Source organism: Gracilinanus agilis, chromosome 1 (genome assembly GCF_016433145.1).
Source record: "Gracilinanus agilis isolate LMUSP501 chromosome 1, AgileGrace, whole genome shotgun sequence".
Taxonomy (NCBI): domain Eukaryota; kingdom Metazoa; phylum Chordata; class Mammalia; order Didelphimorphia; family Didelphidae; genus Gracilinanus; species Gracilinanus agilis.
The window spans coordinates 639,133,713-639,158,519 of record NC_058130.1 but is presented as its reverse complement, the minus strand read 5'-3'; the positions used below and the strand labels follow the sequence as shown (position 1 = coordinate 639,158,519).

General features: G+C 35.5%; 1 protein-coding gene across 3 annotated transcripts in view; it reads right to left on the bottom strand.

Annotated features, from left to right (window-relative positions):
* VPS13B (vacuolar protein sorting 13 homolog B) overlaps positions 1 to 24,807 on the bottom strand; it is a 1,074,400-nt gene that overhangs the window by 200,307 nt on the left and 849,286 nt on the right. For all 3 annotated transcript variants that reach the window (XM_044668639.1, XM_044668631.1, XM_044668624.1), the window contains exon 35: positions 20,058 to 20,465. In XM_044668639.1, the coding sequence (XP_044524574.1) occupies positions 20,058 to 20,465 (408 nt within the window). The remainder of the gene's footprint in view (positions 1 to 20,057; positions 20,466 to 24,807) is intronic.

Here is a 24,807-nt window from a genome sequence, read left to right as displayed (position 1 = left end):
TGGCTTTGCATATGGTATTAAATTAGATGATCTGGGGTTTATAGATCAACTATATATGTGTTTGTGTGTGCATGTATATGTGTGTGTGTGTGTGTGTGTATGTATATAAAAAACCTGTTGTCCAAGAACTAGTTTAACTTAATTTGGAGAAATTGACCTCTCTGAAGGTTGTCTTTCCACCCATTGATGTCTCTCCCTTTCCCCCCAGCTATGGCAACTCCTGAAACAGTCACTAAAGAGAATAGAGTCTGTGATCGGCATCGTTGAAGGCAGCATTCATATTGTTAAAATAAGTACCTAATTAATAGACAATTTCATAAGTACTATAGCAGCAGGATCGTTATTGATCGTCTATCTCTCCATGCTACCACCCATAGTGGCTATTCCAAACCCTCCCTTTTTTCCTGAAATCTATATCACCATCTCACCAAATTCCTCAAGGAGAACCTCAACTCCTATTTTATGGAAAATCCAGAAGCCACTCACTGTGAGCATCCTCTTTTCCCTTTCTCTTCATCTTGCAACCCTTTGACAGCAACTCTCATTCTCTCACCCATTATTCCAGACTGATTAAGAGGTAGACCTTCTCCTTTTAGAAGCCAAACTTTCTACATTTACCTGATCCCATTCCTTCCATCTTCTACAAAATGGCTCTATTTCATCCCTAAGTTCTTTAACCATCAGTCTCTGCTTATCTACTGATTCCTTCCTTTCTACCTATATATACAGATGTATCTTCCCATCCTAAAAATACTTTTTCTAAAGCTTACCTTCTCTCTAGCTACTGCGATATATTAAATACACCCCTCTTTCCTTATCAGATGAATTCCTTGAAATATTTACACTTGATAGACAATTACTTTATTGCCTAAATCTTATGAAATTTGGCTTCTGACCTTCTCATTCAATTGAAACTGCTCTCTTCAGAATTACCTATGATCTCTTGATAGACAAATATAGTGACCTTTTTCTTAATTCTCACCCTTCTTCGCCTCTCTTCAATACTCTTTACTCTCTGCTTTTTCCTGACCGTTCTCTCCTGGTTCTTCTACCTCTTTGTATAATCTTCAGTCTTTTTTGTTGAATCTTGATCCACATTTTGCATACTAACTATAGGTAGCCTTCTAGGCTCCATCTGAGGTTTCTCTCTTCCTTTCTCTCTAGTCTCTCTCATTTGGTGATTTCAACAACGCCCAGATGTTCAACTGTGATCTCTATGCAGATAATTCTAAGATCATTTTATCCAACCTAGCCTCTCTCCTAAACTCCAACTCAATACCACCAACTGCCCATCATTACATGTTGTAAACTAGATGTCCCATAGGCATTTCAAATTCAATATGTGCAAAACAGAATTCACTCTCTTTTCTTCTAAATTCACTATTAAAAAAACTTCCTTATTACTGTCAAGAATATCACCACTCTTCTGGTCATTTTGTATTTCAATGCATCATTCTCACTTCATATTTCTAACCAGTTGCCATGTCTATCTTCATATTTCTCTTATAATTGCTCCTCTCTCATCCCCACTCACACAGATGCCACTCTATTTCAAGTCCTAAGTTCTTCTCACTTGGGCTATTTTGACAGCCTTCTAATTGGACTCACCATTTCTCTTTTCTAATCTATCCTCCACATAGCTATCAATTTTCTTAAGACACCAATCTGATCATGTCACCTCACCCCCATCTCCACCCATATTCTCCCACTTAATAAATTCTATTGTCTCCCTATTACTTCCAGGACCAGAAATAGACTTTTGTGTTTGGCATTTAAAGCCCTCCACAACCTGGCTTCAATCTACTTTTTCATACTTAATGCACCTTATCATATGGATAGATATAGACATATACTATTGTCCAGACAAACTGGCCTTCTTCTTATATATATGGCACTTTATCTTCTTCATACCTTTGCACTGACTGCTCCTCATGCCTGGAAAACATTCCCCCCATTCCTTTGTAAATCAGAAGTCTTTGTTTTCTTCAAAGGTATAGCTCCAGTTCCACATCCTATATAATGCTTTTTTTATTCTCTCAACCCCAATAACACTCTGTATGTATAGTTACAGATATAAATAAATAAATGAATGAATGAATAAATAAATAAATGATTAAAAAAATATATATATATACATATATGCATATATATGTATATATGCATCCACACAGATTGTCCCCTGGGTTGGACTATAATTTACCTTTTTTCACTTTTTTCTTTGTATCTCCACTGGCTAGATAATGCATGGTGGTAATAGTAAGAGCTGAATTAATGTTTATTAATTCATGCAGTTGATAACAAAACCATTTATGGCCCAAAGAATTACAAATATTTATTGAATTCTTTCTGTTGATTCCTTTTGCTATTGATCATTTTTAAAAACAACACCCTTAACCTGAATTATCTAAAAAATACACTTAATGATATGGATAGTTTGTGTATTACTATTACATTCTGCTTATGAATAGCAAATCACGAAGGCAGGTCTTGTTAGCAAAGATCAGAAGAGCCAAGGGATTGCAATATGGCAACATGTTGAGAAGATAATCTAGATCCAGAAAGCAAGAAGTTAGGATGCATTTTAGTGATTTAATGGCAGGCAAGTAATCAGAGTATACAGAAGCATAAGTTCAAGATAAGGCAATGAGGTCAAGTTAAGTAAGTATGCAATACAGCAGATAGAATGCTGGATAGAATGGAGTGGAGACAAAGATACCCGGAAATAGTCCTGGTGGGCCTCAGAAAGAAAAATTTACATGTTTTCTAATGCAGCAGGATCCAAAGACTGACTTTCTAAAATGTGACCTACTTGGGAGGGAAGCATTTCTAATTGCTATCCTGGAGCAATGTGACTGAACTCTGCACAGTGTACTCTATATTCTTTGTTTACAATTTTAACTACTTTTCTATTTTCTCACTCATTCGCTTATGATATTTTTATGTCTCCTAAAACACCCAAGGGTAGCTTCTCAGCCTTCTACTTTCCTAGTTACTCTCTCAATCAGTTTTTTCATTCTTGTGACCACAATTTTATTGATAACTTCCAAATCTAGGTCTTCACATGTAACCTCTCATCCAGGCATCAGTCTAATAGTTCTTATGGACCAATGGACTTCTCTGTTCCTATATCTCCTATATCTTGTCATTCTCACTGAAGAAACATGCCAGAAACTGAATTCATGTTCCCAAATATGTAGCTGGGTTATACTTATCAAGTAAATGTCAAACTTTTTTGCATATCACTCAGGGTCTTCCACAATTTCTGCCTTTTCTCATTTTCTTTTCTGCCTTATGCCATATTATTCCCCTTTAGAGGCAAGGGCCCCCAGACAGACTGAACATCTGCTTTTCCTGCCTCCATTCCTTTGCTCATGCTGTGCTCAGAATGGCTATACTCACCTCTTTGACTGCTGAATTTTTAACCTTTAAAACCTAGCTCAAAGGCCACCTCCTCCATAAGTGTTATCTCTCCTCATTCCCACTGTCCATAGTGAACTTTTCCCTTGGACCTCACATAGAATTTTGTTTGGCATCTCTCTAAAGCACTCAGTAACAATAAAGCTTATTATAACTACCTCTCTTTGTGCCTTGGGAGTCCAAGGCTCTTTTTGCACAATCTTTACTTTTCATCTCCACCATGGCTAGGCACTCCAGAGTTATATTCTGCTTTATACAGAATAAACGCTTAATAAATAGTTGTTGAATAAAATGAATTATAAAGAAAAGGCATTCACTTAAACGTCAAACTCTAAGGTAATAAAAAGAGGAATCGGGGGGCCTTTGGGCCCTGTGCCTGCCTAGAGCCCTGGCTATGTGGGTAGGGAGGACACACACAGAATAATATCTGAAATCGTGAATTGTGAAACCTTGGACTAGAAGACTGTAAATTGTTGCCTTCTTATCATAGAAAATCATGAATCCAGAGTCTGAAGGCCTGAGAAGAAATCTAGTCCCCCTCCCTTCATTGTATAAAAGAATAAACTGAAACCCAAAGGGGTGAAGAGATCCTTGGAGGATCTCAGGCAACCCTAGGCACAAAACAGGTATTTAATAAATGACTGTTGAACTGACCTAAATCTCTGGTAAGTCCATACAGATCAACACTTCTAATATATGAACCTTTTCCTTTATTTTTCATTCTTCTCTAGCCATTCTTTTTTATGACAGGCTGCTCTCTTTCACACTGTAACCCCAATAGAATGTCAGCTCCTTGAGAGCAGGAACTATTGTGTTTTGTCCCCCTGCCCTACTCTTAGACACTTAGGGGTTTTCTCCTCTCGTTCTTTCTCTTTTTTCTCCTTCTTTTATACCTTCTTCTTTATCCAACTATGGGCCTGCTCAATCCCAACGCAGTGTTCAAGGTTTGAGGGTTGCTCAAACAAGTAGCATAATGACTACCAGATACTCAGAACCAAAGATGTTAGGATATCACTAAATACCAATCTCCTTATAATAACTACATATTTACTTGCAAGTCAAGATTTAAATAACATATTTAATTTATTCCACCATGATTACTTCTTACATATCTAAACTTCCCATGTCTGAGTTTTCCAAAGAAATACCTAGTATGCTTAAAACTCTGAGGGCACATACTAGATAAACTGCAGATGGAATGGTACTTGTTTTAGTGGAGTATCTGTGGAAAATCCCCCTACTGATGAATTACCCATCCAGACTTAAATCTTCCCAAATTCTGAAAACCACCACCACCACCACCACCACCACCAGCACCAGCATCAGCACCACCAACTGTATTCCATATTTCTGCCATAAAAAGCACAAAAATAATGAAAATAATTATCTTTGGGACTCATGTTGGATTTATTAATATTTTCTTACTGTTTACTACTTGCCTCATGACAAGTTGATCTAAAAAGGTATTATCATTTTTTTCATTGGAAAACATGAAAATTTTTTTTAGAATGAAATGGATCTTCTTATAAACATCACATGCAATCAAACAAAGAGCTGCAGGGAATATTCGGAGCTCATCCAATTAGTATGTCTTAAAAATGTTAGAACAAGTCTCCCTCCCATCCCCATTCCCAGAATGTGCTTTTAAGGCTTCATTTTTGTCTTAGTATTACCAGTACCTTGCAAATAGTGGGTATTTGATAAATGCTTGCTGAATTTTAGTAGTTAATCACTCCGGGTAAAAATGGCCTGAGTAGTGAAATTAGGGCATAAATTCTTAGATGACAGCATTATTCTTTATGGCAAAATATTTTTTAGTAAGGATAATAAAAAGCTGACCTCTTTAATATATGCTTGACCTTGGGAATAGGCACAAAAATATATCCTCCCCCCCAATACCCCAAAACTTTGCACAAAAAGGTTTGATGGCAAGATTTTCAATCACTTTGTGGAATTATAGAACATGAATACATACTAAGAAGTTTTTTTCTGATCACTGTATGGGTCATCTCAACTGTTCAAACAACTAACTCCCTCCTTTACTTCTTCCTACCCACACATGCTTTTTTGCCAGATCTTTTCATTAACTTTCTCAAAAATCTGTAATAGAATTTGGAATCCAGGTTTCACAAACTAATGATTAAATTATACCTGTTGTTACAACATATGCAATACATTTTCTAAATCAATGGGTGTGATAAACAGAATAATCTTGCTCTGTTTGGATTATTTCTGCATTTGACATGCTTTTCATTGAGTGCAACAATTTAGTTTGAGAACAAATAGTTTCATGACTTTTAAAATACTCCTTCAGGAGACTAATAAATGTGAACCACTTGTTTTGGACAATGTTTACAAAATGGTGCCAACCCGACATTGTCAGGCTCCACTTAGATCCTTAGTAACGCTCTTATTCTCTGCATGCTGACTGAGCAAAATGCAATTTTGATCAAGCTTCTGTATATCATTAGAAAGATTATACTATGATGACATGTGCTAGCAAGGCATATCCAGGTACTTTTTTATGCAGCTGGAAGTAATCTAAGATTACTAGAAAATCTTCAGGCATGTGTTAGATACTATCCAGAAGTTAATTTGCATAAGAGTTAAATATCAGAATGCTTCAAAAGTAAAGCTATGTGTGCCATAAAGAAATAGCATATTTTTTTAAAAATCCATATAGCTCATGTCTCTTGAACTGAAGTATGCAGGAATGAAAGTTTAATACTCTAACTTGAAGCAGAGAGAATATACTGTTTTCAGGATCAGAACTGGGAGGGCAGTCCAGGTTGTGAAAAGGCCAGATGCCTCCTTCCTGTCCATCATCACAGCAGATGCTAACCAGATAATATTTTTTCTATTTTTTCTAATTCTAATTTTATTTTATTTTATTCTAATATATGCAACATAAACAACAAAAAGATGGAGGCTTCTCAATGTTAAGGCTATCAAAGAATAATACTGTCATATGGAAAGGCCTTCAGAAATCTTCCTTCTGAGAACTTTTGTAACACTTTGTTGATGGTGTTTAGTCATTTCCATCATGATCGACTCTTCATGACTCCATTTGGGGTTTTCTTGACAAAGACGGTGGAGTTGTTTGCTATTTCTTTCTCTAGCTTTATAGAAAATTTATTTTTATTTATAATTTATATTTATAGAAAATGAGGTAAACTGAGGGTTAAATGACTTTCCCAGGGTCATACAGCTAGTGTTTAAGGCTGGATTTGAACTCAGGGAGATGAGTCTTCCTGACTCCAGGCCTAGCAATCTATTCACTTGCTTCCAAAACTTTGATTCTGTCTGTTTCAAACATTTATCAGATTCTATACATTCTTAACATGATTTATAAAGTCAAGCACACTGTTTTATTTATTTTTGTATCTCTTTCAGATAACTGGTGAACATGATATCAACATAGTTTCATTGAGAATATGCCAGACTTAAAAAAAAAAAAAAGCATGCCAGACTAACCTAATTTCTTTTTTGGGGGGGCATAGTTACTAAGCTGGTAGGTCAGTGTAATATAGTTAGCCTTGATTTTAGCAAAGTGGTTAAACAAAATTTCACATGCTAATTCTTGTACAAGAAATGAGGAAATATGAACTAAACCAGCAGTTCTCAGACTTTTTGATCTCAAGACTCCAATACATTCTTAAAAATTATTGAGGATCCCAAAGAGCTTTTATGTGGCCTATATCTATTGAGAATTGCTATACTAAAAATTAATATGGATACATTTTAAAGTGTTCATTCACTTGAAATAATTATAAACCCATTTTATGTTAACATAACATTTTAAATGCAAATAATTTTATTTTCTAAAACAACAATAGTTTAGCAAGAATTACATCATTTTACATTTTTGCAAATCTCTTTAATATATAAATTAATAGAAGAAAGCTAGATTCTGATGTCTCCTATATTTAATCTGTTTGATATGTGGTTTTGATTAAAGAATATTAAGAAAATCTGGCCTTGGTACAGATATGTAGTTGGTAAAGGGAGTATTTTAATAGCTTTTTCAGATAACTATAGATATTCTTCTTGGATATTATGTCAAAATTGGACGAGTGGTAGTTTCTTTCCTTTCTTTTTAAAAAAAATCCTTACCTTCTGTCTTAGAATAAATATTGAGTATTGGTTCCAAAGCAGAAGAGTAGTAAGGGGCTACGCAGTTGGGATTAAGTGACTTGCCCAGGGTCACACATCTAAAAAGTGTCTGAGGCCAGATTTGAAACCAAGAACTTTTGCAAAGTGGAATTTGAAATTGTAACAATAAATTTTTCATGCTCTGATATATCAAAATCCACTGGTTTATCTTACACTTTAAATGGATATTTTATTTATGCATAATTTTATAATACCATGCATTGGTAATTTGGAAAATAATGGTTCATTGAGTTGTACAAATGTTCCAAAATTGACATATTTCCTTATACAATACCAAAAAGTATATCTGTTAATATCACCATTGCTCTCACAAAAAAGTCTTTAAGGAATGGGGAGCTGTTAGGCTCATTGTGGCATATACAGATTTTCCAAAATTATAGTTTTTGCTTTGATTATAACTGGCAATAAATATGGTCAGATGTTTTCTTTGAAGTGACAAGCTCAACTTCATTCATTTTCAAGAAAATGTTTGCCAAATATGCAAGGCTGAATAGCCATGGTTTGCCAGTCATACTTTCAAGTAAAAATGGTGTTCCATGAAAAAAGCAAATAGTTCAGCTTGTCACTTTCTCAAGTGAGGGCTTCTCCTGGAGAAAACATCAGATGTGGTGGGTAGCAGAAGTGTACTAGAGAGTCAAGATTTAATAAAATTAATAATTTGTGTTGCTTCATGAAGGGCATTTTTAAGTGAAACTGGCTTAAAAAAACCCCACTTTTAAAAAACACTTCAAGTGTGAGCCAGTGAAGAATACAATGACCACCACATGGTTTGGATGCTACTTGCCTTGATTCATGCTAAGATGCCCCGTGGTTTTATTTATTTTTGCTTTTGTACCATTAGTACAAATGTTGATCAGTTGTTCCGGGAAAAATGAGATTCAAAAAAGTAATTCAACAATGAATATTTTGTTACTACTTATGTTTGTTGCTAAACATTCACCTAAAAGAAGTTCATCTTCATTGATTAGTTGGTGCTGGTACTAAACAAATTTAGACAAAATACAAAGTCCAGCCACATATATAGATCTGTTTGTTTGATGGCAAAAACATTATTCTGCAAATGAAATATTAACTGAATTTTCATATTTGTAACTAAAATTTTAATTTGCAGGTCATGAAGCCTCTGGAAAATTTCACTGTTCACTCATGAAAGAATGAGAGTAAAAATGGCAAATAACATCATAATACTATTATGAAAATAGCTTTGACCTTGTAGATCCCCTGAAAAAAAAAATCTTGATTTCTGCAAAATACTTTGAGAACTGCTGTACAAAATAATAATGCACTTAGATGGATTTGAATTTTAGCTGAAGGGTCAGACCCCAAAAGAAGTCATAAATAGCTCTGGCTCAGTGTCAACTTGGAATAAAGTCTCTAGTGGAGTGCTACAGGGGTTTATCTTTGGCTCTGTGTTGACTGACATTTTAATCCATGTCTTGAATGAAATAATGGATGGCATGTTTATCAGATTTGCACATGACACAAAACTCAGAGGCACATTTAGCAAAATGGATGACAGGATCAGTAACCAGAAAGATCCTGACAGGATTTGAACACTGTATGTAATCTAAAAAGTTGATATTTAATAAGACTAAATATAAAGTCTTATGCATATGATGACTTTGCCAGGATGAAATGTGGGAGACAGGATTAGATGGAAAGACATGTGAAAAAGATAAATGGGTTTTACATACCATAATGTGAAATTCATCTACATTTAAATGCAAGCATTTAGGAACAGGGAGATGATTGTCCCTTTACTCAGTCTTTTATACCTGGAATAACATAACCCTAGTTCTTCCTGCTGAAATACTTCTCTTCTTTCAGCTCCCACTCCAGGTGCTACTTTCTCTATGACTCTTCCCCTTATTGTCTACTCTGTCCTAGCCATACCACATCTAGAATATTATATTTAATTCTGTGTGCCAGATTTGGGGGAGGACACTGATACAAGTGATTGTCCAGTAGTAAAGGGACTCCAGCTAATGAAGTGACAGGATAAGTTGAAGGAACTAGAATGATGTGTCCTATAGAAGGAAAGATTTAGAGAATATGTCATTGGTCTTCAAATATTTTTGAAAGGCTTCCATATAAAAGAGAGAGTAGACTAGATCTGCCCTGTTCTAGTGGGGAGAGCTAGGAAAAGTGAGTGAATGTTGCAGAGATGCAGCTTTTGGTTCAATGTTTAAAAAAATTACTGATAATCAGAGTTACCAAAGATAGAATGGCTTCTTTTGGTGGGAATGGGGACAGGAGATTCTTACTCATTACAGGGCTTATTGGCAAGGCTTATTGGCAAGGCTTATTGGCTGGACACATGACTTTGAAGTTGACTTCCACTCCATGATTATGTAATTCTCCGTTATTTTGAATTCATTGAACAAAAGAAAGAATAATATAGTCTAAGCTATATTATCCAGGTTGTTACTCTAATCAGGTACCTAAACAGGTCATCATAATTAACTCATTTGCCAGGAACTCAAGGACCTTCTCTAATCTACTTTTTCAGACTTTTTGCATGTTACTGACCTCCATGCTTTCTCTAGTCCAATATTATTGATAGGACCTTTCCCTAATCTCCTCCTATCCTTTCCTATGTCCATGTTTTGGTGCATGCTGTCCCTCATGTTCAGGATAATATTTCCATTTTTGTCTCTGGAGCCACGTGCTGAAATTTTTTTCTTCCTTCAAGGCTTACACCCCACGTGTGACTTCCTTCATGACCCTTTCCCTTGTACTTTGGATTTATCATGATGTTCTGCTGTGACATTTCCTGTGCTCTTATGATGTAACTTGTATTAAATTCTCAGCTCCCACACATAAGGCTCTTTAGGCTAGGACTATTCATTGTTTCAGGGCTAGTGAGTGCACTGACTATTCAGTATGCCCTTTAAATAGCAGACACATAGTAGAAATTTAATAAATGTTTGCTGATTTGAATCAATTTTGAAAACACACTTGAAAATAGAGTTGGCCATATTTCTCACCCTGTGGCTTATGGACATTTCTAATAGAAAGTATCATAGACTAAAGCTGCTACAGTGTCTCTTTAACCATAATTGCTACCTTATAGAATTCTTTACTGACTTATAAGTACTGAACCTCATTCTATCTCTGAACCTCAGTGATCTTAAGACTCTAGGGAAATGAAAATCACATACTTCTTTGAAAAAGGATGAGTATTCTTGCCTAAGGTCAACTCCTTAATTTCACAGATAAGGGCACTGAAGGATTACAGGAGAAGCTGCTCCCTTCAACCTCATTTCTCTTGCTCTCCATGGAACATTACTCATGAAACACAGAATATCCACCAAGTTAGTTATTGATGTTTAGTCCTTAAAAGGCATTTTTGTGATAGCTTTTAAAACTCTAATACACTGGAAAAAGTGAAAATACAAATAAGAAAGGGTGATGGTGGTTGGTTGTTTTTTTAGTCTGTTACCATGCTCACTGTTTTTACAGTTGTGTCAGTTTATTAGAAAAATAAAACCTGATTGGCTCATATTCCTAGGTAGAAAAATAATTTTGACTGGCAGTTCTGAGTGTGTGCATTGAAAAGTATATGGCGACTACTTGTAGGAACAAAGAGAAAAACTATAAACACACATTTGTTAAGTCCTATTTTCTTAACCTTTTCTTCCTTAGTTAATTGAATCATAAGAGGAAACTGCTATTTGATTAGTCATGTTTTTAATTGCAATGAACATGGAAGGAAGAATTAATATACAACTACTTAAACAACATTGAAAATAAGAAGATCGGTGAAGTAATTTTCAGATTTCCTTGAAAATTGATCTTGAATCACATATTTGCTTTAAAAGTCAGTATGGCTGAAGGAACATTGGAAAGCAATGTCCAAAAGGTCAAGCAAGAGGAGACCATGATTCTATTCTTTGTATCGTCATTAACTGTGTGTCTTGGGACAAATCACTTTCCTCCTCAGGACCACAGAGTACTCACATGTAAAAGAAGTGGTCTAGATATAAGGTCCCTTCCAGCTCTGTGGTAGGGTTTAAAAAAATATAGTCAACAGTTTGATCTTTAATTTTGGCATTTTTACTTTTCAGGCTGGCAACAGAGACATGGAATGAATTTCATTTTTTTTCATATTATTTTCCAGATTCCTCTTCCATGGCCTCATGGCTATATATACCACCAACATAACCAAAGGACCAATGAGAAACTGCCAGGTATGGTCACTTGACTTTGATTCTCAGCAAGTGATGCAGGCATTCTGCTACCTGTTAGCTGTTGGGAGTAGAAGCATGCATACATCTAGCTCTGCTCGGTAGGTCTATTAGCTAAATTTGTTGCAGCATGTCATAGACATTAGGTTAGTGGCAGAAATTAGAGTAAGGAGTCTTCTCCATCCCACACCAATTCCTGGGAAGTTAGGGAACAAGGGAAAGCAATTCAACTCAAGTCAACAAACATCTATTAAATATTCACAATGTGCCAGGCATTGAGGTACCTACTATGGTTACAAAGAAAGGCAAAAAGAAAGTCATCTCCCTACCCCTACAAAGTGTTTATTTTCTAAAAACAACTGCTTGAACACATGGGTTGATGAGGACATGGTTGGGGATGTAGACTCGAAAGGACCACACCAATGCAACTATCAATAATATGGAAATAGGTCTTGATCAATGACACGTTAAAACCAGTGGAAATGCGCATCGCTACGGGGAGGGTTTTGGGGGGGGGGGGGTGAAGGAGGAAAGTAAGAACATGAATCATGTAACCATGGAAAATTTTTCTAAAAAATAAAAATTAAAAAAAGTGTTTATCTTCTAATTGAGGAGACACTTAGGATTACAGTTTTAGCTATAGCTATACTATTGATCTCTCTCTCTCAAGAGAGAGAAGGAAGAAGGAAGTGCTCAAAGAGAGAAAAAAAAGAGGCATTTAAGAACAAAGTAGAACTATGTTGTTTTTGGTGTAGGGCTCTTTCTTATCAACAAAATGTTTTTTTTTTTCTTGAGATTCATTCACACTAGTAATTATTGTTCTTGTCAAAGCATTTAATTTTCTCAGGAGCAAGTGAAACTTGCAGATTTTCAAATTTGAGAACAATATGTAAAATTTTCAGAAGTCATTATGTATATTCTTTAGACCTACTGAAATCTCAAAAAAAATTGTTCTTTTATTTGCATTTTGGTAAACTAGGAGAACTTCAAAGCACTGATTTTTCTTCAGGATATGGAGAGCATAGCACCATGCATCATGACTTTTAAATTTATAACAAGGTTCTTCCAGTAAGTAGTGTAGCTTTGAGAGCCGAATCTGGTGACTTGTAGTGGTGTTTGTAACAAATTGACTAGATTAGTAAAGACAAGATTCTAAGGCAAATTTAGTTGCAAAGCATGACTGCACTGTCTTTCTCATTAGAAAGGAACAGAATCCTAAGAAGCTTCATACTCCCCTAGAGAACCATATTTACATAATTAACAATTCTTTTGCTGAAAAGCTTTTCATTATTGCATGTAGACACATGTGGGCAGTGTAAAAATACAAGAGATGTGTAACACACGGTAAACAGAAAGTAATGATCTTAAACAGGCCAAATCCTTGAACTCGTCATTAATAAATGTCCCTCCTGCATTCTGCTACCCGGGCTGCTGGGAGCCTGTTTTCTTCAAGTACTTCAAACACTGAAATCCAGGAACATTTATTATTTTAATCCATTACAGGCAGTGCTTGATTTAACTTTATTGGTTGTGGTGGTGGTAGTGGTTAGAGTGGGGGTAAAGCAATGTTCTTTTACACATCATTTCAAAAGGGCTTAATTATATTTTATAGCTTGGGCCAGGAATCTTGCTTGTTTTGTGTCTAACAAGGTTCAAATGGAGTTCAGGTCAGTGATGAATCAGAAGAAAAGTCAGAGATGGTTATCTATCTGAAATGAGCTCATCTCCCTCAACGAAAGGCTGGGCAGGTACACCATGTTCACAATACTACAAGAAGTAGATTGTTCTGATAATCAAATGTTTGTTTATTAGGAAATTCCTATTTCCCCCCACACATTTTAGAAATAAACACATCAGCAGTCTGAACTAACAAGTGCATTCTCCCTTATTTCAGAATAACTACTGTTCTATGAATTTAGAGACCTTTCATTTATAGCCAAATAAAGTCTAATAATCATGCTGCCCTAAAAAATGCATTTGGGGACTAAAGATCATGTATTGGAGTAAAACTGGAAAAATCTGTGTATGCACTTTTATAAACACATACCAACATAATAACTGGACTTTTTAGGAAATACATCAAGAAGTTGCTTCTCTGTCTTAAATTATTAAAGAAGGTTTTAGATTATCATTCCCAAAAGATGCAAAAAGCTGAAGGAGAGCAGTAATTCCTCTATAAAGTTTGCAAAGCATGTCAATAATTAGATCAACTAAAGGTCCGGTTATAGCATATTGGTTCTTCCTGTATTACAGACAAGCTTAGGGGCAGTATCATTAATATTGATTATTATTATCCATGGTTCTGTATAACTATTCACAATTTCATATAATTATAGTAATTAAGTGAGTCTCTATAGCTATAATGCCAATATTTTCAGAGATGTTTATATGTATGTATGACTTCCATAGTCATGGGACTATCTCTGCAACATAGGTTGCAAAATCTCTCAAATATATGAATGTGTATATATACATACACATACTTATGTATATGTATATAAACACATTCTATAATGGAACACATAATCGATATAATGTAACACCTACACATTACAAAAGGTTATGGTGGAGACTACTTTGAACAAATTTTAAGATCATCTCTCATCAATGTATTTGGTTTTGGGGAAACTTTTAGCAGTTCTTAAGCAAGCTTTTGGAAACCACATAAACAGCCTCATTGAGCCTGACCATGTTTTTTCTTTCTTCAATCAGCAAAGCATAGGTAATATGTAATTTAAGGGGGAAAATAGACATGCCAGTTCATCAGTAGCAACTCTGAACCCTGTTATAAAGTAACAGTAGGGAATCTGACCAGGATTAATAGTGGTACTCAGTCCTGGGATTAGGTGGTGTCTTGTTTCATGGACTCTAGGCCATCTGTTCTTCCCTCCTACATTTTACTTCTGCAAAACTATAAACGCACCTCCACCTCAGGGACTATAGAAAGGCATTAGAATTCTTCTGCTTTTCATTATCACAAGATTCAGTAACTCATTTCATTGTCAAGATAATCCCCTTTTACTCTTTCTTTTGCGCTCGCAGGGTATGCCAAAATGACAAATAAAATCCCAGATGTTACAGACCTGATGAGGTCTCCACCTTTTCTTGAGTGTTGGGTTTAAGCTACTTGGGACACAGCGTCAAAACTGACAGGACCCTGATGCCCACACCCAATATTCATTAAGGTTTGTTAGTGATTTGTATAGCTGTCTACAAGCTGTACTTCCACCTCAATCCTCAGTGGCCATTTAAATGTGAAGTTTGTCCTCTGGCTTTTACTGACAAAGAATTCATTTCCTATTGTTCAAGTGTTGGAAAGAGTTGATATTTCTTTCTAAAAGTAACAGAGGTCTTCTGGGTGCAGTAAATGGCTTGTTACTGCTACATATTATTTTAGGTAGTCATATCTAATTTAATGTTTTATTTCCCTTCAGGCAAACTCGCATCTCTGCAGCATCCAAACGCTATGACAAAGCCTTAGCAGAGTTTCCTCAAGAGGTCCAGTTAACTCTGGAATGAGCAGCTTGGTCTCTATCTTGCACCAATTAATGGCCAGATTTTATTTTTCAATATAGGAAAGGAATTTTAAGTCCTTTACATTTTATTGGTCCTGTATTCAGTTATCATAATAAAGGATTTTTCTGCAATGGAGAAATGATGTGGTTAATTTTTTTTTGTTTGTTTATATGCAAAGATAAGTACATCTGGACAACAGGATGGAGTAGTGAAAGTTATTTAAACCACAACTCTTTAACTATGAAGAACTCAACTTACTATTTTGTGCTTGGATGAAAGGCCCCCTCTGCACAGGCACACGGTGGACTGTTCCATCTTTTCCCTAGTCTGATTTGAATCCAACCCCAGATGAACATACTCAGGCTTTGCTCAAACCTTTCATGCCAAATGACTTGCTCATCTTTCTTTTCTTTATTCTTATCTCTGGGGCTATTACCCACCTCAAATATGCAATTGAAATAGAAAAGCAGGCCATGATAGCTTTGGCCATAATCTTGTACCTACTTCTATAAATCTAAGGATTACTGCCTTACTAACAAAATAATTTCCTAGGACAAGGGGAAATAAGCCTTAGGCTTCCTCCTACGCTGGCAGCATAACATACCACTCATCATGTCAGGCCTCAATTTATAATCAGATATTTCTTTAAACAGGGTCTTCTTGAAATAGGCTCAGATTGTTAAAGTTGTTTTTTAAAAAATTTTAATCATCAAAATATATCAGTTGATAAAACAGCTTGGATTGAATTGGCAGCAAGTGAAATGTTATCTATTCTCTTACTATAGTTTAGAAAATAATGGTAATGTTTTCTAAAAACTAGATTCAAAAGTTTTACTACTAATAACATGATCACAGGCATTTCTGCAGTACTGTAAGTCAACTTTTAAAATATGATCATTACATCAAGTAAAACCAGACCACTAGGGCCACTACACCAAAGGCACAGAGGAGACTATAAGTATTCTAGCAGAAATAAGAGTCAGGTTATTAGAAGTCATTGTTGCACTACAACCTGGAGAGTTAACAAAAAAAAGGGGAAAAAAATCATATGCCTTGAATTGAGGTTGCAAAACAGCCCAGTAAATAGGTTGAGAATGGTGGAGTTGTCTCCAGAAAGCAAAAAATATTTAGCTATAGAATCAATTATTCTATTTCATTTTGCTCATAAGGGTAAAAATAATACAACTAAACACTGACATACACTATTTTTTAAAGTTTTGGTTAAAAAAGAAGGTAAAATGGAAGAAAATGTCTTGTAGGAAAAAATATCTCCCTTACTCTTCCAAACTTTTATTTCCCCCTACTCCTTTCCAGCCCCCTCCCTTCCCAAAGCTGATGTTAATTTAAAGGATGAAAAATAAAGTCATTAGGTAAGGTCAGAAGATTTTGTTGTACCTCTCACAAGTGAGGAAACATGCTTACAACACGTTCTCAATTGTGTTTTTCTAAATAATACTTAGCACACAAGATTCCTCTTGCATTACAAATCCATTTCGGCTTCTAAATTAAAACTCATCTGGAAAAGGGCCGTTTACACTGTTTATATAACATTGTCACATAAAATGTGTAAAAAAACATATTTCCCTAAAAATAGCTTGCGTAAGTAAGGGATTAGAGTAGTTTCTGCTGCTATAATTGTTCCTTTGTAGTTTTTTCCATGATGTTTTTGCACAGTGTTTTTGACTGTGTTTATTAAAGTCAGCACATCAAAAAGGATCAAAGAGAAAGCGAGTGAGAACCAAAGAAACCCCAAGTGTGTTGTCTCATTGGGGAGTTATGCAGATTCACGTAAACAAGTGCAAATTGTTGAGGTTTTAATGAAAATTTTCTACAATTATTTTATCTTAAGTCATTCTATACAATAACATCTGTACAACAGATGGCCATACTGTACCGAAGCAATACTTCTTTTTCTTTTTCTGTTTTAACAGTACATCTGAGATGACTACTTTTGTCACTGTGCTCAATTTGGTTCAGCAAATAATTCGGAAAGCACAGCTGCTGCAGATGGTCACAACAGTTATATGACTGTAAAATCAAAGACACAGTCAAGTATTTGTGTATTAGATTGAAACTATAAAAATCTGAAATCAACTCAGTTGAGCACAGAGGTATAACTATAAAAGTTTTGGGAAACAAATATGGAGAACTATCTTTAAAAAAATATTCTAAGTTCTTAAAATTTTCTTTGTGATAAAGCTACTGTATTTTTTCCCTTTAAATGTTTTGCCAAAACTACCTTTTTGGTATAACTAATAATTTTTCATTTAAATAATTTTTATTGGGAATATAAAATATTAATTTATAAAATACTGTATGTCAGTGGAATCTTTAGTCAAATGCCATTTTAATGCTTTAAAATCCAGCTTAGTTAAAAAAAAAAACTATTAGTTAGTGAAAACTCTCAATTATGATTTTCCAGAACTTGTTTTTAAGTAGTAATTAGACCATATCTTTGCTACTGAATTATAGTTGATAATTTCTTTCCTGGATGTTTCTTTTTTCCTTCTCCTTTAAAAAAGTCCTAAGCGTACTGTAAACATAAAGAATAAACGCAGAAAACAAATCTGGTGTTCTTTAGTGCCTCACAGGAATGTTCTTCATAACAAATGGCTATTTCCCATTTTTTGACATTGTAATCACTTTATTTTAAAATGTTTGTGAGGGCACACATACACGTTAAAGAGCTGTTTGTAAAGTTTGTTCAAGAGGACTCATTCTCCATTTTGTAGTTAGCTATATTAAGAAATCTAAATAGAATAGCAATACAGGTTTTGAGAGTCCTTAGAATATTAACATCTTTTCTCTAGTAGAAGAAGAAAATCTGAAGGTAAAAGATAAAATGAATCTTCTGACTTGTTTTCCACAACACCAAGAAGGAATGAATTTAGTTTTGTTTTCAGCCTCTCTGCTGACACATACCACTATGGCTGATAATATGAAAGCTTAACAAAGGAGATAGGAGTGAAGGGAAGATGGAAAAAGAAAAAGCACCTGGGTCTCTGAACATAATCTTTAAACTCCTCTTTAACACTGTTTGATTTCTGGACTTTTCTGACTGTGATTAAGATACAACTAGAAAAGCGTGGGAATGGGCCCAGTGTTCCTGTCTGTATTCCAATTTATTTATGGATAAATCAGGAATTTCAGCCTCCAGCATTTTACAGTCTTTCATGTTCCATGAACCTTACATTTTTCATTTCTAACTTTTAAAACAATAAAAAAAAAAGTGCACTGTGTTTAGCTGGCTTGGTCACAAATATTTCTGATGAGAGGGAAATAAATCACCTTTCTTGGCCTAGAATTCATATTTCTCAACTACAGGCCATTTTTGTTATCTCTTAGTGTACTGTGCCAATTGGCTATATATGGCTTACTTCCAGTTAGTGTTAATATGCCACTTAATTTGGTCAGCAATTGATCTAATGTTACAAAAAGTATAAAGCTTTGCTTCCAAATTCTTCCATGAAAGTAAAATGGGAAAAAAATGCTTCCTTTTTGCTGCTTTTGATTTTAGAGTGAATTTCCTGGCATTTTGCCCTAAGCTTTTACAGTAGCAAAGTTTCTGTGATTGAAAACTGTATTTCCCACCTGTGCTTTGCCTCTCACCCTCCCCTCTCTTTGTACCCTTTTGCCTTCCCTTCACGAAATGAAAAAAAAAATTGAATAAAATCTCAGTCCTGGCAGTTGGGGAAGAAGCCTGAGCTCTTTAATGAGAGATAATTTTTTACCTCTCTATATTCTAATTGAATTTATTTTATGGCATTTCAAATCCTCTGCTATTATGTTGTGGTAGGTGATAGGCCTCACTCTGCCATTGCGATTCAATAACTACTCTAAGGAGAGCAAAGAGATATGAAACTGAGAAAATGATGGCTGAACTTTTTGTGGTAGTAAAAAACTAGAAGCAAAGTGGGTGGCCATTGATGGGGAGTTGCTGAATGACCTGAGATAGATTAACTTAATGAAATACTATTACACTGTAAAAATAATGAAACAGTGAGGAATTCAGAGAAACATAGGGAGACATGCATGTATGAAGTGAGAGTAAGTAAAACAATACACACAATGAATAGAATAAGAAAATGAAAAAAATCACTAAATTAAGCCAAAATGTGTCTAATTCTAATAACCAGTCTTATTGGCTAAGAGGTCAGGGAGTATAAAGCTTCCTTTCCTTGAAGGGATAGGGGATAATGGTTGCTCCATAAGATGCCAGTCATAGTGCCTGTGTTGACTTGTTTTGCTAAATTGCTTTCTTTGTTACAAGTGAAGGATCATTGGGTGGGGATAGGGAGAATATTTGGAAATGACTGAAGTAAAAACAAAAGACATCAACAAACCTTAAAAGAAAAAATGTCTGCTGAACTTGGGGTGTCCTATTTTTCATCTAGTATACCTGTCATCACCACAATTCTTATCTAAAACCACTATTCCCATGGAATGAAAAGAATATCATCATATACCTAAAAAGGCAACTGGAAAAGAGAAGTTTCAGAATTAAGTAACCCCGAATAGAGTTTTCAAAAATACTTTTGTGATTTGCTTTCAAGACATGGATCTTGAAAAGTCCAATATGTAAGAGTTAGGACCTAAGGGCCCAAGTAATTTACTCCCAAATTATCTTTTAGATATTTAAGACCCAAAGCAGAAATTGGCCATGGTACTAATGCTCTTAAATTTTAAAATAAGATTATCCTCAAAATTATGTAACTTTAGTAAAGACCACACACACGCACACACACACACACACAACTGACTTACCAGGTGTCCTCTGTCCCGCCTTGACGTTCAGGCTTCCACTGAGGCTTGATAAAGATGCTAAGAGGCATGGCTTCTTAGGATGGGGTATAGTTTCCATGGAAACTACTATCTGAGCAGTGTGGACAGAAATTTTCTGAAAGTAGGAAACAGCTCTCCACATGTTTTCTTGAACTGGAACCTTTTGTACTCCATCAGCATGTCCTACAGGAATAGGCGGCTTTCCATGGGAACATTTGGATGCTAATAGCTCATCCTTGTTCAGTATGGTGTCTGACAGAGCTGAAGTCTCCGTGCTGCCCTCAGAGCCATTAGCATTTGTGATCTTCTTCAAAAAATGGTTTATTTGATCTAGTTTGACAAAACTCAGGTTTGCCTTCAAAGGCTTTGATATATCCAAATTGATGTCCGCTGTAAAATATAAAGAGACGAAAAAATCACTGAAGCTAGCTAACTGAATGAAAACTTTTTCTTGCATATCACAATACTATGAATGCATCCTAAGATCATATTAGATTTTGTTATAATGACACAATTCAATTCAATAAATATTTATTAAAAAATACTGTCATCCCAAGGTCCACTAGAATTCCCAGGTTCCTTATCTTTCATATGCTTAATCAATCTTTTCCCATATTTTATATGAGTAATTCCTTTATGAAGCATTTCTCTGAGGATGCATAGTCTGTCCTCTTTTCTTCTCTCTCTAGGCTCTAGCTTGGCAATCTCATTCACTCTTCAAGAATCCAACTATTATTTCTATGCAGATGATTCGCAGACTGCTATCTTTAGACCTGACCTTTCTCCTTTGAGTTCTAGATCTTTATCTTCAACTGTGCTTAAGGGGAATCATTTGTAATAGACTATTGGAACCTGAGAGTTTGAAGGGACTTTGGGGGGTGATTTAATGAAATACATATCCTAAAAAGGATGACCCCTACAACATACCTTATACTAAGTGATCATCTAGCATCTACTTGAAGCCCCACAGTGAGAGGGAACTCATGGCCTCCTAGGGCAGCCCATTTCACAGTTGGATAATTCTAATTGTTAGGAGGTAATAGTTTCCATGTCATTGTCACTTGGATGTGATGCTAACATCTCAAACTGACTATGCCCCAAACTGATCTAATCATAAATCTCCTGTGACTTTGGACTTTATTCTTTTCTTTGTAGCAACACTATTCATCTTGTTTTCCTGGGATTGTAATATTGAGATTATATTTGGCTATTCCTTTCCCCTTACCTCTCATATACATATACTGAGTCCTGTTGAGTCCTCTTCTACAAAAGATTGCTAGTTTGTAAGTGTCCCTACTTCTCCTGCCCTTACCCTGGTACAAGCACTCATGGCCACCTGCATAGACTGTTGCATCAGTCTTTCAACATTTCTTAGAATCTTCTTACTCTCATTCTTCATATCATTGCCAGAAAAAATAATTTTTAGTGATAGATCTGGATCACTAAAGCCATCTTACTTAACAGATCTACTGTTTCTTACATGTTGTAAATATATTGATATATCCAAAGATCTTGCAAGAATTTGCAACAAGAGCATATATTCAATTCAGTAAATATATATCAAAGGCCATGGCTGTCTGAGGTTCCAGTGTGATTTCCCTGTTCCTTATTTTTCATATGTAAATTTAACTCCTTAAATCTTTTCCCATATTTTATATATGTAGCTTCTTTGTAAAACATTTTTCTAAGGCTTACTTTTGGGCTCAACTGTCTTTACTGCTTCTTCATTGCCTACCAAATAAAATCTGAACTCTTCTGCCTGGCATTCAAGGGCTCCTACAACTTCTTGATGCCCTTAATTCCCAGTTTTTTCTAGTCCATACTGTATCTAAATAGAGAATTCTACCTACTTCCCTAGCAGGTCACTCTCTCCTATAGCCAAAGCAGATAACTTTCTGCCCTGGCTATTCACTGAACTCCAATAACATCATGTCTTTTTCAGGCAGTTCTTTATGCTTGGAAAATCTTCCCTTCCCCACTTATTTCTTCTGTCAAATTCCTCCAGATATCTCCTAAAGTTCTATTCAAATGTTACTTCCTTTAGAACAGTGATTCCCAAAGTGGGTGCCACCACCCCCTGGTGGGTGCTGCAGCGATCCAGGAAAGTGGTGATAGCCACAGGTGCATTTATCTTTCCTATTAATTGCTATTAAAATAAAAAAAATAATTTCCAGGGTGCTAAGTAATATTTTTTCTGGAAAGGGGGCGGTAGGCCAAAAAAGTTTGGGAACCATTGCTTTAGAAGGCATTTCTCCTACTGATTCCCCTAGGGGTCAGTAATGGCTTCCTTCTATACTCATACACCTAACTTTGTCTGGTGAGTGATAGTTTATCACATAATACCTTATAGCTTTCTATGTTGGTATTCTATCCCCATTAACATGTGAGTTGAGGGAAGGAAGGATACTTTATCTAAGATTTGCATCTCTCTTATGATCTAGGGCAGTGCTCTGTCCATAGGAGGCATCTGATATATGTCTGTCCTTGCTTGAGTATGAGACTCTTCCAAAAATATGCAGGAGTTAAAAAAGCAAGAGCAAACTGATGATAAAGGATGGCAATAAGTAACCATGGTCAGTCAGTATGAAACACATTTCTTAAGAATTTCCTATGTGCCAGGCACTTTGCTAGGCATTTGGGATATAAAAAAAAAAAAATTCATTACAGTTCCTGAAGAGCTCACATGCAAACAACTTTGTACAACATTCAAACAGTTATTTACAAACAAGAAGTATGTAGGATCATAAGTTTTAGATATAGAAGGATTTGTAGGGATCATCTAGTCCAATTCATATTTTTTATAAACAAGGAAACTAAGTCTCAAAGAAGCTACATTACTTGTCCAAGGTCACATAGTAAATAGTAGAACCAAGATTTGAACTTAAACCTGCTAATGTCTCTTGACACTAGCTCCCAAATTAGTCTGCTCTCACCCACCACTACTAAAGGAAACAGCTAAAAAAAAATACAATCTCTCCTCTCTCTGTCTCTCTCTCAACTTCTATCACTTGCTGAAGAACACGAAGAAATTCCAGCACTTTCCCCAAGCTCAGCTCCTTGTAAGCGGGGGAAGATGACTGGCTTCTGAAGCAAGGCACAATTCATCCTATTGCCCTCTCTCCCTTCTCTGTGGAAAAGCTATCTTGAGCATACTTCTTATTGGACCTATTTGATTCTTAACTCTCTTCTCACTTCCTCTTCCTTGGTGTAGTACCTTGACCTTATTCTTCTTGAACTTGGTTTTGATTCAGGCTATAGAATAATATTCCAATGTGTTAGCAACCCTCTTCTCATTAACTCTAATTGTTATATACAGAGTTAAATAACTGTTATCTACTAACTCAACAAGAATATTATGAAAATATAATTCTATTCACCAATCAAGTATCAAATACAGGAACTATTATTCCATTGTCACCCTAGGCTGGAATAGGCTACTCCAGTACATCACGTATCCATATAGGAGCAGTGATATGGTTTTGGCCAATGATTCAATGTTATAGAAGTGAAACCTCAGAGGGGAAAAAAATTGGTCTTTAGAAAATTGCCAAGAGAAACCTCTACTAGCATATGGAAACATTTCCAGGCTGCAAGTTATTCTGGGAGGTGAAGCAGTTGGGAGGGGAGAGGGGTGAAGAAGAGGAAAAAACAACCATGTGATCTCCAAATACTGTCAAATAAAATGCATTTTCAAATGCTGCTAGGGACAGCCAAACACATTTTTGCAAGTAAGAACTATTCTGCACATATTTAAAAAAAACAAACAAACCCAAAACACCTTCCTGGGTGACAGGATGACCACAACAAAGAAAGTGTAGAGAACTTCTTCCAGAATTCCCAGATCAGAACTTCTCTTCTGTCCTCTGGCTGCTTGCGGGAGTTATCAATAAAATGCCCACCTTCAATCATCTATTCTAGTGATGGGCAAATTTTTTAAAGAGGGGGCCAAAGGAAAGGAAATGCTCATCTGTTAGTCTGTTTCTAAAGCAACTCTCTCGAAGTTTCATTGTATTGTATCCTACTCATTACATTCGTCAGATTATATATCCCGCGGTGGGATAGAACATTTCAGGGGGCTGCATCTGGCCCTCAGGCTTTAGTTTACCCATCACTGATCTGTTCTATTCTTCAATCTTCAAATACTCAGATTAATGTAAAGATTATTAGCATGTCAATGCTAATTATTAGTAGATAATTATTACTTGATAATTGTGATTAGCATTTTAATGTTAATCATAATTATTATTACTTGAAACCCTCAAAAAAAGAGTGCAAAGGTTCTTATTGCCTGAACCTGTAGAAAAGATGAAGTGGGAAGTCCTGAGAAAACTGATCAAAGTCTCATTAAAACTGTCTGTGCTATTGTTGTCATTGTCAACATAATTGTTACTGTTAATATGATAATAAGTTCCTTGAAGTTTACAAAACTCTTTCCCCTCGATGGTCCAGAAATATGTGATCCAAACACTGTTAAACTTTAGTTTACAGATTACAATAATAACTGACAGTTATATGGTTTTTAAAGTCTGCAAAATGCTTTACATACATGATCTCAACTGATCCTCATAAAAGTCATCTAAGGTACGTATTAAGCATTATTATTATCTCCATTTTAGAGTGGAGGAAACTAAGGTTCAAAGTGATGAAGTGCCTTGTCCATGATCTTGCAGTAAGTGTCAAAGATTAGATGTAAACCCAAGTTTTTGACTCCAGGTGCAGTTCTCTATCCCTT